General features: G+C 35.8%; 1 protein-coding gene across 2 annotated transcripts in view; it reads right to left on the bottom strand.

Moving 5' to 3' along the window:
• The window catches only part of LOC148954988 (ecdysone-induced protein 78C-like), a 199551-nt gene that overhangs the window by 53562 nt on the left and 126321 nt on the right, over nt 1-19668 (bottom strand). For both annotated transcript variants that reach the window (XM_089099588.1, XM_089099597.1), the window contains exon 4: nt 7561-7679. In XM_089099588.1, coding sequence (XP_088955714.1) covers nt 7561-7679 — 119 coding nt within the window. The remainder of the gene's footprint in view (nt 1-7560; nt 7680-19668) is intronic.

The following is a 19668-nucleotide window of genomic DNA, read 5'->3' as shown; positions in this document are numbered from 1 at the left end:
CCTACTTGGCACACAATTAAAGTCAGGAACCACTACACTAACCTAATGTTTTATTGCACAAAGCAAATTGTTCTTTTTACAACCTTTTAATCAGTTTAGGATATGGGTAGGCTACTGAAGAAAAAAGGAGGATATAGTTACACATTTTTCGAAGGATCTTGCTTTGGTACAATGTTAGGGAAGCATATGAAAAACCTAAGAGATAACAAGTCAAATCGCAAAAGAAATATCCAAAGTTGAGGGCAAATGGACCCAAACTACTCCCCTGAGTAAGTGCATGTTCTATTAATCGTGGCCAGTGTGTTCAAAAATCCACCAGACAAATCCAGTTCCTGTAAAATTCTACAAGGGAACACTCAATCTATTCAAACATCAATACGGCAAAATTCAACAAAGCTTATTGTCCCAAATATTTCTGATTGGAATAAAAAAAAGGCTTAATAATAAACTCATACTATTTTCAAACAATTACCAATCATAGAAAAGCTTTGATACCACGACCCTCAGAACCACCCAGATCCAATTCTGGAGGATTGTTTCAAGAGACCGATCAAAAAATGCAGAATGCATATTAGTAGGGCCGGGACACTACAGAGGACTCTTGTGATGGTGACCCCAACCCCTGTCTCTATTTGATCTGAAATTGACAAGAGTCAAATGTCAAACTGTGTTTTTTTTTCTCTTCTGAGTTTAGGGAAATGGAAGTCCAGATTGAGTTTTACTACAGTATCTTTGTGGGTTAAGTTGTTGATTTTGCTCAGCTGAGGATTGATTAAGTTTTGCCACTTTCAATTCCTTTGTGCTAACTAACTTTTGCCGGGTTGACTTCAGGTTGGAACTTTGCGCTGGTTGAACTTCGTGTTTTTCATCGATGAGTCACTAAAATCTATCCACTCATTCCTCTGTTTACAAATTTCAAAAAGAATTTCAAATAGTTGAGCTTTCCTGTAGGGTTGAGTTTTTCCCGATTGAATTTTGCTGTGTTGAATTTTACAAAAAAATAACTTAGTTATTCTTGAGTTTCCAAAAGTTTAAGAGATGCATACTTATAAATATATTAGTTTAGATAATGATATAGGCCTACAATAGTAAAGAATCTCCTTGTGCATTATTCGGAACACACTCGAGGAATGAAGTTTGGCTAATCATAATGAAATATACCGAAATTATTATTATTATTATTATTATTTATTTTTAACCCACACTATACAGAGGTACATACGCGGAGTATCACGAGGAAAAACACAAAAAATGCGACACAAGACAATATATAAATCAAAGATTACCAATTACAGTGTAACACATAATAATTTAAAAGAAACGAAACCAAAAAAGAAATAACGTGAAAGGAGGGGGAAAAGAGGAAAAGAGAAAAAAAAAAAAAAAAAAACTGACAACTTGCAGAATCTAATAAGCTGGCATTAATATTCTCATTATTGGATTTTTACTCGCTCTTTACAAATCTAAATTATAGAATGACCAAACAGAGAAAAACAACTAAATAAATAAAAGAAAAATAACTTACGACTGAAAAAACCTGATAAGGTGATGGTGCGGAGAAAAACGGATACAAGCAGTATTTGAAAGTTTTCTGTGTAGTGCTTCCAGTTTTTCAGTAATATTAGGAAAAAGAAATTTATTAATAATTACCCGGTTTTTGGTCCAAGGTGGAAGAAACAACAAAATTTACAAAATCTAAAATAATTAATCCGGATTCTTTTTAACTCAGTTTTCTTTAGAAGGAGAAAAATTCCAGAAGCAAAAAGAATTGAATGGTCACAAAAAGTTGAGTAGAGCTTGGCTAACGCGAGTTTATTATATTTACCTCTATTGGCAACAATCTTAGCATATCCTAATTTAATTTTCATATTAATATCTGAGACTGTGCGCTGGCGCAAGCTCGGAAGACTATTAGTAATAGAAATACCGAGCCATCGAAGAGAATCTCCGAGAGGGATAGTAAAGCCACTACAGCGAAGGGAAGTACTAGAAATATTATTAAAAGAAAGAAATTTACATTTATCTACATTAAGAGAAAGGCCTATGTCTGAAAAAGAAGTGCCAACACGAGAAACCATGTTAGATAAACCAGTTTTAGTACGGCTTATAAGAAGCAGATCATCACCGTAAGCCAGGTAGGAAACATCAGAAAAACCGGAGAGATAGGTAGCCGAAATCTTTGCCAGAACTCCTAAAATACATAAATTAAAAAGGGTCGGAGATAAAACTCACCTTGCCTTAAACCTCTTTTCAATTTATTAATAGATGCAGGCACAGATTTCAGTTGAAGAAAAGAATTAGAGTACCAGTACCGAAAAAGCAAAATAACCGATAGATTGACACCGCGACCACGAAGAGCAGAAAAAAGCTGACTATGACATATACTATCAAAAGCTTTTGATAGATATAAAGTACAAACAAATATACTCCTTCCCTTAGAAGAATTTTCAAGGAGCAAAGAAGATAATACATGATATGCGTGTTGACAACCTACTCCGGGCTTAAATCCAAACTGGTTATCTCTCTCAAGCATATTATTAGTCACAAAAGGTAGTAAAAACATGCTCAAGAACTTTACTAAAAGTGCAAGAGACAGTAATAGGTCGGTAAGAAGAGCAAATAAAAGGAGAATTCCGCTTCTTTAAAATTGAAGAGATAGTACCACACAAAAAACTCTCCGGTACACTAGAAGTACAAATACACATCTGGAGAAGTAGGTGTCTATGGTCAATAAGGGGGAAGCAATCTAATAAAAGGTGAAATCTAGAGATACCATCATTATCAACATTATCTTATTTAAGTTTTTTAATTGCTTCAATTACTGATGAAAGAGAAATGGGAACACAAAGACACTGAGATAGAGGGGTGCTAAAAATAGCAGAGAGAATGAGAATACAAAGAATGCACACGGTAATTAACATTAGAAAAAATAGACGAGTAATGGCCATGTCAAGCAGATGCAGGAAGGCAATCACTATTTGGTACATCACTTCTAATCGACTCAGAATTAATAACTTTTCGCCATTCTCTCTTTGACACTGGAAAATCCATACCACGATAACGCATTGACTTAAGATATTTTTTTATATTCCCTGCGCGTCTCACGCTTAAGGTCAGATATAATTCCACAAGGCGGTCTATCACATTCATTCCAAACTTTTAACCAAAACTTAGCTTTATTTTTCAAAGTTTTTAAATTAGGATCTAAAGACCAAATAGGTTTTTGCGTACCACGTCTAACATGTTGCAACGGCACTGCAACTGCCTCGGCATCTTTTAGACATTTAATCATGTGATTATAATAGCAATCCAGGTCCTTTTTACAATTCACTTGTATAGAGCTCTGAAGAAGATGATAGGGAACTCGTATAACAAACGGCAGGCTTGTTAGTGTAAACGCATAGAGAGGAGCATCAGCTTTCTTCCAATTATTTTTTTCAAATCATTTTGGAGACTGGGGTACTTTGCAGAAACTTGCAGGGTTTAAATTCAGCGTAAGAGTAAGTGAGATAGGGAGATGTTCTAAGTCTTGTTCTTCAGCATGTACAAACACTATTGATGTAATAATACTAGGTGAGCAAATAATGTGATCAATATTGCTCTTAATGCCTGAATGGTGAATATAAGAATACGGATGAGTTTTGGGTATAATATGATAAGATGGAAGGCAATCTAACAACAAATCACTTCTCACTGATGGGTTATTTATATCCGTATTGAGGTCACCAATGATCATATAATCTAGAGAAATAGAAAGAATTTTTTCCACTAGAAACTTCAACGTGTTACAGGCTTTAGTATATCTAGCCATCGATCTGGAAGAACGGTCATCATAAGGCAGCTAAAAATTAATGAAAACTGTAGTGCCCATACGAACAGCCAAAAAAAACTCATCCGAGTAAAAAATCCATCAAATATGATGGAAATACAATACTTTAGTAACAAACTTATGAAAACTATAACAAAGAATTATGGTAGGGGGCCGCAAAGAAACGCATTACATTAAACACCAAACCTAACCTAACCCAATCAAAATGCCATCTCTATATATTAAATATTTAATAAAAATATACCTACAACGTAGATTTCAACTGAGCCCAAGCTAATTTTCTTCGGATAGTGGAAGGTAAAAACCGGTTATATTTTTATCGATAGATCTACATTCTCGAGTGTGTACCGAATAATGCACAAATACCACAAAAAACATTATTTAATAATTAACATAAATACAGCCATTAAAAGAGGTTCAGGTTTAGAGGCGAAGGATGTCTAAGGATACTCTTAGTATTATTAAATAAAGGGGCTGGACATTAGGGGTATCAAGTCAACGTCTTAAGCAGGAGGGGGTTAAAACTACACCCTATCAGCCATTAGCCCTCCCCCCGAGTTTTCTAACGATGATAACTGATATCCGTCAATTGTTCAAACCGTAAAATAAATATGTATTTCCTCTTATGTAAAGATCAGAAGAAAAAAAGAGAAAGAAATAAAACGGATCATGTAGACTCAAGCTTGTTTATAGTATGCTTTCAACTTTTTTCGTGACTTGGGAATACATGGGTGTAACAGTGCTTGTTTAAATAGTCTTTATGCCCAAGAGCAAACGGTAAACTTGAAAACTCAAGGCTAGACGACAAAAAGCAAAAAACCACATCTCGACTGCGTTAAAGAATTTGTCTGGACAAAATCGTTGGCATGAAATCAATAGGCAATATTGAAAACCGTTAAGTTAGGCTGGCCATTAAGAAAAAAAAAATCTTCCTTGCATGTTTAGGATACAAACAAGAGCTTCCTCTACCGTCTTTGGCTATGCCCCAAGAGAGCATCAACCTGTCGAGCAAAATTGAGCAAACAAGATAAAGCTGTATACAGCCCCTTTTTTATGCCTCCTAAGGTTTTGATATTCTAGCAATACCGCTCTTACTGTAGTTTTGCACCGTTAAGACGCTGAAGCAGTGTTGTCAGCAAATACAAGTAAACAGCGTAAATTTTTTTATACAACGTTGTGTTTTATCTGGGGCCTCATTCAGTTTGTGTTGTGATGAACAAATAATAAATTCTATCTTACATAGATTCTATAAAACTATGATATATACTAAATATTGAACCACCTTGGCAACAAAAGTGCGATTGCGAAACCAATTCTACGAGGACAATTCGAGCCAGAGCTAAAAAGAAGAATGGAATGGAAACATTTCAGCCGAATTTCAAAATTTCGGTTCAATATCTATAATGAATCAATTAATTCCGATCCTTCATATAATTATTTCATAAACTTCTTTTTCACAGCCGATATCTGATAATACCATACATAGTAAGCAACAAACATTTCAAATAGCTTGACACAATGATTTCCCATGTTTGAATGGCCATTCAATGTCTGATATGTTTATTCAGTTGCCTTTTTACCGTTGCTTAGGAACCGGGGCGTAATTTCATCAAAATCATGTGGGGAGGGCAAAGTTGGAGACAATTTTCCCAAATCAAGTGAAAATGACAGTAAAAACTAAACAATATAAGCGATCTGTTTCCATAAAGAGACTATTTAGTACTTTAAAAGTACTATAAATGTACTTTATAGTACTATATAAAGATACCTTATAGTACTATAAAGGTAAATATGTACAAAAAAACTGATCGGTTTCTATTGATGCTTGAATTATGCAGGTTTATCTTAGTTTTGACAAGATTTTGGAAGAAACTAAACTTTATTCTGGGGGGGGGGGGGGGCAAACGGGCGTCTGGAGGGTGGCACATCGAGGTCTGGGAGGAGCGGTTGCCCCCTGCGCCATAGCAAATTAAGGCCCTGCTTAGGAAGGGCTTTTTCTATTTTAGTGATTAACTTTAAGGTTTGTTTTGTTTTGATTCTGTCCAGAGGAGCTTTATCTATATTTTTTGCACCTTTTTTTGCAATGAGGACATTTGGGCAGAGGGACCAAAATATTTGGATTTTCTTTTTCTAACTAACTGCAATTATCACCGTCTTTTACTTATCCTATTTTTTTCATTAGGGGGGGGGGGCGGAGGATTAAGTATAGCGGGTCTGCATGCAAAGTATAACCTAACCTAATCTAACCAAAATACCAACTAAATATTTATTAAAATATAGCTACAATGTAGTTTTCCACTGAGCCGAAGCTAATTGTCTCCGTACACAAACAGCAATAAACCGGTTATTGCCTGATTTTATAGATCCAAATTCTCGAGTGTATACTGGCTAACAAATGAGTACCAAAAAAAGAATATATCGTGGACAATCCGTGATGCGAAATGATAATAATTTTCCGGTGCTTATAATGGTGGTCCCAGCCCCTTAGGTTTTCTTACTATCTTATGTTGGGTATGTTTTATGAGATGTGAAACGGCTGGGGATTAAAGGCACTTTCCGCTCATATCATGTACTTATAATGCAAGAGGACATTAAGGATGAAAATAATTGACCTTTCATATTTTGACTGTGACTTTACTAATCGTAATCGAACTTGGTTATTTGGCACAACTCTTTCTCCAAAAGGCGAAAATAATAATAACAAAACTTGCGAAATCCTGTAAATCTCCGCACTTGGCCCAAAAACTGGTGGAAAATTGGAGCAGCAAATTTGGTTGCAAAAACTTTATTAGGAATCATACTATAGACAGTGTTGGAACATTAAGTACTTTGACTATTTGAGTACTTTTTGCAACTTACACTGAGAGCTAATTGTTCAATCTAAACGCTTTTGCTAGCCGTTTTAAACAAATTTATGTAAATGATTGATTACAAACTGAAATTTAGTGATGAAGAAAGTAATGAGCATTGGTCGATTGATCTTGAACGCGTACTTGATACAGTATTTAACTTGTTCATCCCCAAAAGTGATTACAATTCCGAAAATCCCCTACCCAACCCCCAACCACAAAGAAAGGAAACTGAAGTTTTGGTTTAATATTCTTTTATTCCATAATATATATACTAGCTTTATAAACGAACAATAATTGTGTATTAATTTATGTATTTATTTATCATTTTCAAATAGTTCGTGTTAACGAACTGTAAGCAAGGAGCCCCTCGGCTCAATAAAACATAAAATCAAAGAAAGAAAGAAAACGAGGACAATAAACAGCCAGTGAAAAAACTGAAAAATTATGCAAATATTTCGGTTAAGACCTCCCCTTGACCGTCTTCAGTGCAGAATAAAATTTGTGAAAAATATAAAAAACCAAACCTTAAAACTTAAAGATTTTTTCCTTTTGAAGCAGTTTGTTATCCATTATCCGCTAAAGTTGTTATTGTTTTAAAAAGTAGAGTTGTGACAAAGAGTGAAACTTTAGCGTAAAGAGCGAGGCGTCGAGCAGGAGACAGCCCCTTTCATATACGGAATAATTTCTGTTCATTTTAAGTTTTAATGTCGCTCCTTACTTTCAGTTGAAAAAAACTGGTTTTTTTTATTTAATTTCTCGAAAACGGCTCTTTCTTTTTTTGAAAAATAGCATGACCTGTAATCTGTTTTATATTCCTTGGCAAGCTAATAAATAAAATAAAATAAAAAAAAACATTCAATATATACTAAGTTTCTTTACCTTGCAACCTTCACAGGATGTAACACCATAATGGTAACCAGATGCTTTATCTCCACAAACCTTGCACGGCACAAAATGTTTACTAGAACTTGCAGATTCGCTTGAGCTTTGCACTTGTTCTAAATTATAAAAGATGCGATTAGAAACAATATTTACCCATTAATCTCATAACAATGGCCCTTTAACACAGGAATGCCATTTTGATACCTGATAACGCCCCGCGCTTTGCACGTCAAAAAATCAAGCAGCTCGTGACAACAAACTGTAGGTAAGGAGCGACTCTACAATAAGCAATTTTAACAAAAAATAAAAGATAAAAAAGAATGATCCTTTTATGCTGATTCCAAATATATAAAATTCACTTTGTTTAATGGTGCCCATCATAAGCTACAAGCCTGAGAAAATGTGCCTTATTTTTTAAAAAGAGGAGAAATACCCCCCGAAAATCAAGCGATCTAAACGAAAATCACATCGTTCGGTTCACTCCATCATAGAATCCTAATGCAGAAGTTTCAAGCTCCTATGCATAGAAATGTAGAATTTTGCATTATTTGCCCTAGAAGAACGACCAGAGATGGGGATGTAATTGTTTTTCCCCAGGGATGATCGTATCGAACATATAATCCTAGAAAATCGGTAGAGTGCTCATTCGAACGTAAATTAAAAGTTCGAGCGCCTTTTTAAGTGACCAAAACTTTATACAAAAAGAAAGTGGTGATTTTTGCCATTTTGCGGCACAAAACTACGATTTTGTCCAAAAGACCACGTTGTTATTAATTGAAAATTCTGGGATAGCCAATCAATTTAAAACTGTCAATAAACTTTATATTGAGCTTCCCAGTTGGAAAATAGGTGATGTCAAATGGTGGCGTATTCGTTCCTGGAAAGTCACGTAGTTCGAACAAGATAAATGGTTAATAATGACATTTATCTTAAAGCTGAATTTAACTAAGTTGATTAGCTAGATTGTTCATGAAAATATGCTTAGGGATGTGTAATTGCGTATCAGCTATTATGGAGGATGAGTGGTGAGTCACTTTACGCACGGGGGGGGGGGGCAGATGCCTAAAAAAGGAATTTCAATGTCATATTGTCTAATTCTCCATGATCGCGGCCGCAGGTAAAGAACCTCAGACTGATATTAATCAAAAAATATGTTTTACTCTTATTGCTGTGATTTTCATTGGAATACATTGCCGGGCCATAAATAAAACAGTTACACGTATTATCTTCCGAGAAAGTCTTACAATCTCAAGCTTAGAAAGTACGGACTCAAATAAGCCTTTGACTTCCGACTGAGAATGCAGAAATGACTTTTTTTGTCTTTTAAGGCAAATCTCTGGTTCCAAGAATATTCATTTTGCAACCAAATTTCCAAGCTAGAACCTTACAGGGAAAGTAAGAGAAAGATTATAATTCTAAATACTAATTCTATGTTCTAAATATTTCTAGACGTCAGTGCAAATAAAAAAAAAAATCTATAATCTAAACATGACATGATATGATTTATTAACATTAAAAGCCCTACTGGGCCATGGTTAATACACAATACCCTTCAAAAATAATAAATGAAAATTCCCTTATCATAAACAAAACAAAAATAAAAAATAAATCTAAAGGAAATTATCTCTATGCTCCATGCCCAGTCCAATAAATCTTCCCAAATTCATTATCCCCAAAAATATCTATATCTTGATATATTACCCACCCATTCCTCCCTTTCAAACCACCCCAGAAAAAATTCCTCTCTCAAACCTCTTAACTCCTTACATAAACATAAAAAATTAATTAAATAATCATTATTGTCCCCACGCATCGGACAAAATAGGCACCAGCATGCAACCTGATCTTCCCCAAATATTTGCCCCTGTCTCCAAATGTTATTAAATGTCCCCTTGCCGGTATTACCCACTTTAATTCTTCCCTACTAGGCCCCGTCTTCAAATACACTTCCTCTCCTCCCATAGGTCCTTAATACTAGCATACAGAGATAGAGAAGGTGACGAGGATATATCACAATGCCATTTCTGGATCTCCTGGCTCTCTAAAATAAACTTAACTTGTTTGGCTGCCGCCCGCCTTTCTACCACTAAACCTTTCCCCCCTTCCCACAGCCTAACTTCCCCACAAGCTTATAAAATGTTTTTAAATTGGTTAGCCCAAGAACCTTTCCTGCTATCTCTCAAAGATTATTGGTAAGCTACTTTTGGTGTCCTCTCCTCTAGGAGGGATACTAATTTTTCTCAATAAATCATAATAACTAGCCTTATAACTCTTTCACTGCTCAACCCGAAATCAACCTTTTAAACTAGCCCATAAAATTCATCACTTAGACATATCAGTCTTTAAAAAAAATTTAACTGGATCCTTTCTAGCTTAAGCCCCTTTTCAAATCCCCAAATTTCACACCCATAACTAAATGCTGGTCTTATCTTATTATCAAAATCCTCTTCATTAATTTAATATAACTTATGCCTATCTTTATTAAACTACTTCTTAACACACTCCACATCGCCCAAAGTCCTCTTCTCTCCATTAAAGCAACATGACTACTCCACCTTCCATTAGATATAACCTTACACCCTAAATACACAAACTCCTTTTCAATCTTTAACTCACTACCATTCACATAAAAAATTTCTCTTTGTCCCCCTTTTTCTCCGAAAACTACTACCGCTAACTTATCAACATTTAAAATTAACTTCTTCTCAACTAAATAATCATGGTTCAAGTCTAACAATCTTTGCAACTCTATTCCACTTTTTGCAACCGACACTATATTATCCGCGAGAAGGAGAGCAAGCAAAGATTTACACGATGACTCAATACGTGATGCAGCCCTACTCCTAAAATAATCTTCTATATCATTTATAAATAAAAAAAATAGTCTAGGAAATAAACTACAGCCTTTCTTAACCCCTCTAATACTTTTAATTAGCCTACTCTTGAAAACTGTTTCCCAACTCAAACTACGGTCCTAACTACACTATACATAGCTACTAATATCCTAACAAATCTCCAGGGCAATCCTAATTGTAGCAGACTCTCGATAAAGTGCTTCCTAACTACTTCATCGAAAGCTCCTCTCAAGTCCAGAAAAGCTGCATATAACCTATTTTCTCTTCCTCTAGCATATTTTCTTATCAACACACTCAAAATAAATATCTGGTCTATAGCACTATATCCCTTCCTGAAACCTGCCTCTATATCTGTCATCTTCTTCTGCGTTTCTAACCATTCATCTAACCTTGAACATAATACCTTCCAAAAAAGGCTACTAATACTATTCCCCATATTTATACATCTATAATTACTATGGACTAGCCTATCTCCTTTCTTATGCAACGGCACCAGAATAGATATCGACCATTCCCTAGGCTAGCACCCTTTATTCAAAAATGCCGAAAACAAAAGGCTTAAATTCGAAATAATCCATGTTCTACTCCACTTCCACACTTTCAGTGGAATTCCATCTATTCCTGGCGCCGATCCTCCCTTCATTTTCTTCATAACTTCCCACAACTCCTTATTCTTCAACTCAATAACCAACTTTGAACCATCTTCACTCAACGGGAAATCAATAACCCTATCTAAATCTGAAAACTTCTTATCTAGTGGTTCAACTTCTCCTACTTCCTCATACCTACCTTCCAAATACTCACCCCAGCTCTCAGCTGGGGAGACATCACCTCTCCATCCAACAGAAGTCTTCACAAGGTTCCAAAAATCCTTAAAGTCTACCATACTAAACATTTTCTTAATCCTACGAGCTTCTTCTGGCTTAAATTTATACATTTTTCTTTTAACTAGCTTTCTATATTCCTTTCTCTACTCTCGACACGATTCTAATCGCTCATACATTTAATTTGGCACACTACCCTTCAAATCCTTTAAAGCTTCTATCACTCCCCTCACACAATTCTCACACTCCACATCAAAAAAATTTCCCTCGTGCCTAACTTTTCTTCTATTCCCTAGCCTCGATTCCTTCCCTATATCATACACTATACCACAAAGTTCTGTGAGAGAAGCTTCAAGATCCCCCTATTCTGTCAATTGAGCTCTCTTCTCTGGTCTTTTCTCTGAACTTTAATCAGAAAAATATAGCGTAAATATTTCCTCATTAGTCTTATCTATTCTAAGGGGCTTATCTACTTTCACTACCTCACTCTCCTTATCTTTCTTCTACCCTGTTTATCCTTTTAACGATCTAGTGTACCCCTCAGAAGCTCTTATAGACAAATGGTCTGAAACCTGTGTCCCCATAACCTCACAATCCGTACACCGAGTAAAAAGTTCCTTACTAACAATAAAATAATCTATCACACTTGGAGACATCCCCGAAAAACATGTACACGCCCCCCCCCCCCCTTACCATCAATTCCTACCCTCTTATTCAAAATAACTAAATTCTCCTTACCATGTACAACAATATCTCAAGCTGAAATGTTCAAGATTAAATTTAGATGATTTATTAGTCGTTAAACTGCAGTTAACTTCCGATTGAGAGTAAAGCAATCAAAAGCTCAAAAGCTTCTTTTTTGGGGCAAATTAAAAATAGCCGAAGAATGATTTATTACTATTCGCTACACAATTTTTAAATTAGAGGCTTACTGAGAAAGTAGGAAAAACATCAATCAAGCACATTGAAAAAGTCTATATCCATTCAAGGTCTAAAGCCAATGTTATTAGATGTTTAGCCAAAAAAGTAATTTTTATTTTGGGCGTGGTAGTATGCATTTTTATTGGGAAGGGCTGGTAAAACTGTAACATGTTACCCTTGCGGTAGGAAAAAAACGCTGGAGTCTTTACTGGAGTCACGATTCCAGCGGGCTGGCTATAGTATGAAGGTCAATAAATGTCCTTGGTTTATTAAAAAGGTAATGTTAGAAATATTAGTTTTCTTTGCTCGCTTTCTTGACAGAAGCGTAACTAAATTTTCTCAGTCTCAAGAGCATAGACAAAACTATCCTTCCTGCGAATTTGTTGCTGTGGGTTAAGAGTTAAGGACACCCTAGACGGTCAATCATTTTGATCAAAAGCTTCCGTCAATCAATTGATTAAAGCATGATTGACCGTCTAGGAACCGATTGAGTCTTTCAAATTTTCTATCAGTCACCATCAACGCTTGACTCACTCGTTAAACAGGCTCCTAGACGGTGAATCATGCTTTAATCAATTGATTGACGGAAGCTTTTAATCGAAATGATTGACCATCTAGGATGTCCTTTAGGATGTTCGATATGATGAACGATATGGATGACCGTCTAGGACGTTCGATATCATAAAAACGATGAGGGGTGCAGACAATTTTTTTAAAGAAACGGTTTAGGCTAGCGCACCCATCAAGAGGTAAAGTAAATTTTAAAACCCCAAGATTCTTTAAAAACTACCAAAAACGTACCAAACCTAAGAACTGGTTATCTAGTGTACTGAACTTTAACCTATATCATGTGTACAGTACATTTAACTTGCCTAGACAAAGCTGTATAAAACCGTAAAGCCCCTTTCACATTGATGCGTTACTTTTTTTAACTTAACTGCACAAGCTGTACGTCACCCTTATGACGCCATAGCGGAGACCTTCTGCAGCGAAATATATTTTCCTAACTATAACACAAATTTTCTAACTGTATCAAGCTGAAACAATAACACTGCGAAGGCGGAGAAGGGGTAAGAATGGTACTGTGATGGCAGAATAGTGGTAAGAAAACACACTCTGCCTTATGTCTTTATACTGAATTATTATACCCTTATTATATATTATACTCAAATTATTATATATTCTACCTTCTGTCCCTATACCGAATTAGAAGAATTCCTCTAGCAAATTATTATCCACTTGTCACATCTGAAAAGGCGTATTCGCTTCACAGAAGATGGCTATAAAAGGTGTGCTGACCATGATTGGGACAACAAATGCTTTAGTGTCATTTGCTCAAATACCATTTAACAATTTTTTATGAACTACATGTACCAAAATGAAGCCAAATTCAGCTAAACACTAATTACTGCATATTTCTTATTCAAGTCCTTGAACAAAAAGCTGTTCCCACGAAAAGCTTAAGGATTTTATTTTCGCTTTCCTGTTAAGTATGAAAATGTGAGATAAATTCTTTCGTTTTTAGGCACGATCATATAATAGTATTTAAGAAAAAAAGAACCACAAATTCGGTCGAAGTCCTCTGATTCCAAAATTCCCATGAAATTTGCGCATCGTTTGGGATTCTAATTGAGTCAGGTTAATTGCAAGGTTTTATGTAAATAATGACTAACATTTTGTAGTCAAAAATTTCAAGAGATTATAGACCTTACAATCTTTTCAAGTTAGAAAACCATTTTGGAATATCATCGAAAACGTTTTAAGCGTGGTAGAAGAAATGATGGATTTGTACAAGAAGTTTCTATGTGATGGATCTTACGCGAATTAAATTTAAAAAAAACAACATTTTTTTCAAGTCAAAGCAAGGAATAACATTAAAACTTAAAATGAACTGAAATTATTCGTATATGAGAGGGGCTTCCCCCTCCTCAGCCCCTGCTTCTTTGCGTTTAAATTCAACTTTGTGTCCCAATTATTTAAAAACGGCTGCTTAAACCCCGAGGGCCGTTGAACTAAAATAAATAACCTTTTTAAAGTACAATGAACTTTATTCTAAATAGCAGTGGGTTGACGAAGGGGCAGCTCCCCTTATGTTCAGAATAACTTCTATTCGTTTTAAGTTTGAATAATGTCATCCCGTACTTTAATTTGAAAAAAAAATTCCTATTGAATTTCTGATCGTTTATGAAATCATATCAAAGATATGGTGAGGGCTACCGCCATCATAAACTCACACCCCCCCCCAGTGCTTGCTGTGAAATTGTATACATCAATGCTTGTGAACTGATTGGTAGCACTTTAGATTGGCAGCGTAAAAATTTGCCTGAGGATTGATACAATTTCTTTGCCACTTAGTTTCTTTTATGCAGTAATAAGTGAGTAAGGTGCACGAATACATTTGAAAAAATGAATGAAGGAAGGTTAGATGATTGAATTTAAAACTTTTTTTTACAAATGAAGAAACACAGTTGCGAAAGCCTCCCTTTTATTCAGAAACGGGGCAAATTCTTTCTGGCAACTTTTGTTGAGTTACTTTAAACTAAACGAATTTTATATCCCTGGAATTATCATCAAGAGTTGATTCTTCTAATGTATATATTTCTATTACAACTTTTTTTTAAGTTTAGGTATAAGCACGACTCGTACCTTACTTACAGTTCGTTGTCAAGTAACTGCTTTTATATCAAAAATAAACACACAACCTAGTATTTCCAAACAAAAGTCGACAAAAAAGTTCCTGGTAATACTTGCCTCCCCTTCTTTGGAGAATCCATGGCGACACTCAAGATGCCCCTCCTTCTGAATGTAATCTTTTGTGTCACAAAGGAACAAAAATCTGCAATAGGACGGGAACTATCACCCCACATCACCTTTATTCAGTCTTAATCGAAATGAAGGGAGACTAAGGAGTAATTTGAACCTCCCCCCAGACCCAGTTCTATTTATACCCGAAAACTCATGGAAAGTTACAAATTTAGATATAAAATGCCCTTTTTGAAGCATCAGATAACCCCCACTCCGACCTATACATTGGTCCACCAGCCCTCCTCCATAATAGCTGATGCCCAATTATACATCATTGTGCATAATTTTTTCAAACATCAAGGGAAGCAACTTGGTTTCATGAAGCTTTAAAAGAAATATCTATATTAACCTTTTAATTAAAATGGATCACATGACTCTTTAGGAGCGAATGCCCCGCTGTGCGTTATTACTGCCTCAAACTGGGAATCTCAATATTTAGATTTTTGAAAATAAATTTTAAATTCAGAAACAACCTATTGAACATCGAATGATGATTGACATTATCTAAATCGTTAACAAGGGGGATGGGATTGTTGTTCAGTACACAACTTTTCAAATCTCGGAAAAAATTTGGATATGGCGAGTCATCAAGGAATGAGAGTCGCCGTCAGCGGCCCTCATTCCTTGGTCAGTTTACTTTTCAAGTGATCCTTACTTTTCCTTGCCACGAAAGCCGAAAAGCCAGGTTTGCACAAGTAGGACGCTGCAAATAGACTTAACATTTGCGGAGCCTTACCACTAAAGAGCGTATATTCTCTTTATTCTGATATGCAAAAATCAAAGCTCCATGCTACCACATTTCGTCTTCAATGTATTATCACAGGACAACTCAACCAGAGATCCTCCTTCTATAGAAGTAAATTCAGATTGATCCTTGCCTCTAAATGAGTCTTGAGTCCATGTGAATTTCTCAGTATTATCTACTTTGAGGTATTTTTAGAACCATTTGATAAGGTCTGAGAGGTGATCTTCAAAAGGAGATTTCGTATTACAAGCCAAATTCCATTCGAGGCTACAAACTGGTGCAAGAAGACAGAATAGCCATTGCTATTTTGTCTTCTTTTATTTTTGCTTTCCATAGATTTAATTGTTTTCAGAAAGCTGAAATATTTTTTTCAAGAATTCCAAGAATCGGGAATTCTAACCAATTTTTAGAATTCTCATTTAAATATTTTGCGTCACCCTTGTTGATGGTACAGGGCCACGGCTCACAGATTGAGATACACTGGGTTAAACCACGATAAAGTTGCAGCAAATAATATAGAAAAGAATAACTAAATTTCAAAAATCGGGAAGCCAAAGACGATTTATTGTGCGAGGAGTTCAAGACAGTCAAACAGTTCGAGGAAGTGAACTAAGTAAGGAGAGACTCGTAACCGAAACTTTAAATAAAGGAGTTTTGATAACAAGATGCATCAAAAGAATCTGCTTTTTATGGTGATGGGACAGAGTTCGTTCTTTACTCGGCTGTGTCTTACGCCGCAACAGTAATTCTAATTATATACGCGTTTTTATTTTATTTTTTCCCAGGGGGATTTTATCGAACCAATGGTCTTAAAAATCGGGAAAGGCTTATTAGAATGGCAAAAATAAGCACCAGTGCCCTTTTTAAGTGGCAAAAAAGACTGTGTGCAGGAAAGTAGCGTTTTTCGCCATTTTTGGCCGCAAGGCAACGATTTTGTCGCAAAGACGTTAAAAAGGCTATCGTTAAGAAATTCAAAGACTGCAAATCCATTTAGACTTATGGGAAAATTGTATACTGATTTTCCAAGTTTCCGAGGCAGTAGGCCTAATGCAAAGCGATTCCGCCTTCATTCGTAAGGATGGAAGTAGTTTAAATGAAATAAAGGTCAATATAGAAATTTATTTCAAAGTTTTATTTAACCAGGTTGATTCATTTGACGCTTGATAAAATTATGTATAGCACTTTACAACTGTAGACCAGCTATTATAAAGGGGGACAAGTGGAACTTTGTGTAGGTGGGAGGGAGAGGGTGCACCTGAAGCCTCAAAAAAGGGCGTTTTTATGCCAAAATTTTCTAAAGCTCCCTAAATCTTCAGATAAATATTGAAAGAGGTTGGGGAGGCGGGAGAGGGGAAATTAATCTCTAATCCTCCTTGATTCATGGGATTATTTTAGGCTATGCCTGTAACATGGGTGCTCTCGGGTGATATGAAAGGTTAATTAGTAAGGTTACTTAAGTATGTATCTAATCGTAACTATGAAAACATTATAATGCCGTATGATAAGTAACGCCCTTTCCAGAATCAATAAAGATCATATAGCTTAACAGTTCCTTCGCAGGTTCTTTCATTAAAAAAAGCTTTCTCTAAAAAAAAAAAGATCAAATGATGGGCCTTTTGATGGCCCCCCTTCGCACGGGAGGATTGTGAGAAGTTTCGGCCCTCGCAAATAAGTTGTGCCATATGTCGCAAATGAATTGTCATTTTTATGGGAATTTTATGAATTTTTCTTTCTACTTTATCCCGTCCCTCGGGTAAAATTATACATGGGCTACACTAATCCACAGTAATTTAGTCTTGAGCAATTCTTCTCTGGTTACAGCAGTTATGCTGGAGCATCGTTGTCACGAAGAGGATTTTGAGTAGACGAGACTACGCCCTTCCCATAAAAAGTAAAAATGCGTGGTTTTAATGATAGAACTATGACACTAAGACCTATCTTGGAGTAAATTCCTAATTCCCTCCAAACATCAAAAAACTGAACTCTGACCATGTACCCGTGAGGAAAGAATGAACCATGTCAGTTTGCTGACGCTACACATGTGAAAATCATCGTAGCGTCAAGCTGACGAAGGCCTAATCACTGGCGAGCACTCCACAATCCCACCCTGTTTCAATTTTCTGCTTTGATCCAAGCCCAAGAATCATCCATAACATTTAAAAATAAATTCTCACTATGACGTGGGCCCTGCTGTCACAGGCATAGCCAAGGATATGTTTTCTAGCTTTCAGACCTCCCTCTTCAAATGTCAAACTTCTATAAGACTTTCAGCTACACAAAGGCAAAAAACTATTTGCATATTTGAATCGTTCCCTCCCCCTCCTCCGAGAAAACCCTAGTTACGCCTTATTTCCGTTGTTAGACCTATTATTAATAGTAATGATTGTTAAAGGCATTAGCTTTTCATATCAAGCATACCCTCCTCTTTTGTTTTGTGCTAATCTGTCCTGTCTTTAGAGAACGGTGAGTGAAAAACCTTTTTAATACGTTTAGATTGCTTTCATTTCGTCACACAAATGGGTCAAATATATCTCGCAGACTCCCACATGACGTCACATTGTGACATCACCGAAACACGTTTAATTCCGTTAAGCACCTCAGGGCGATTGCTATATGAATCAACCAATGGACTTGCTTCCATCTTGAAAAGCGCGAGCCAAGAGGTTCAATGTCCCTGAAAGACTTACAGTGGGTCGGGCATCGCTCTTGAATTTTTTCGTTTTTTGCTGCTTAAAAATTTTAAACAAATAGCCAAGTACCGAATGAAGAAATTCTGGATTGCCTTACAAATCCTCTCTATGATCTACAATACTTGATTCATTTTCAAAATCAGAATTGAGTTATTCCAGTACCTCTTTTTGCGATTTGCCATTTATTCTTCCGGTTCTTTCTAGCTTATTTTGCTGGTTACCAAATGTTACGATATTGAAGTTGTATTTTAGTTAACTTGTTTATTTTTTTTTCTAAGAACAGTTGGAGCCAAGCACGCCAGCACGAATGTCTTATTTTTGGTGGGAGGGAGAGGGCTCATTGAAAAATAGTTGAATACTGGGAAACTATACAAGAAACTTGGAGAAATCTTTACAATCTTGGAACTTCATCGGGCATTGAGCCAAACCTCCCCCCCCCCAATCAGCCAGTCACGCATTATCAAAGATTTATTTATCACGGGTTTACTTAATGAAGAGAAAACCACAGCCCATAGCAACTGAAAGTTTTAAAATGGCAATTTAAAATACTGCCTAGTGATAAAAATTGCCATTTGAGGCTGATTCAGGAATGGTCACTGTTATTTCGATTAATTTTAATAGTAAAAGTTTATTAAAAAAACAAATTTATAATAACTTCGAAAGAGCATGAAACATCTCAAAGTTTCAGTCGGATCGAGAAGAAAATTGCATCATTGGAATAATTATAGTTGGAAACCCAATACAAGTTAATTACAGTTCACATTATGGTTAATTACATTTGACCCAAAGTGGGTCAAAATACCAGGGAATGGAAATGCCAACATGGCAATCGATTTTCCACAGTATAAAGCACTGAACAAAGGGTTTTGACCCCCCTCGCCACATTGAATACCAAACGGGTCCTTAGAGTTACGGACATAACCAATTATATTGAGTTAGCCAAATTTCCAAGCTAATTAGGGTTAGGAATTAAGTTCGATTTATTTTTGATTTGCTGTATTGTTAACCATTGACTGTAAATAAAAAACAGCATAGGAACATTGCAATTTGACAACATTGACTACATTTGACAATTCTGATATCTTTCAGTGTTTGTATGGACGACGGAGATACGCCATTCTTTTCATATTTATTAATTTGACTCCAAACATTGAAGAATAGTTTAGACAAGAGCCGACTATATCACAGAATTTTGCAGAAAGTAAGACTGTTTTGATATCTTCAAATTCAGAATTTGTAAATTCCTTGACTTCTGCTTGCCACTG

This window comes from Artemia sp. Qi Xiang Cuo, chromosome 2, assembly GCF_049724085.1.
Source record: "Artemia sp. Qi Xiang Cuo chromosome 2, ASM4972408v1, whole genome shotgun sequence".
In the NCBI taxonomy this organism is placed as follows: Eukaryota; Metazoa; Arthropoda; class Branchiopoda; order Anostraca; family Artemiidae; genus Artemia; species Artemia sp. Qi Xiang Cuo.
Note: the sequence above shows the minus strand (reverse complement) of the source record. Positions and strands in the feature narration are given on the sequence as shown.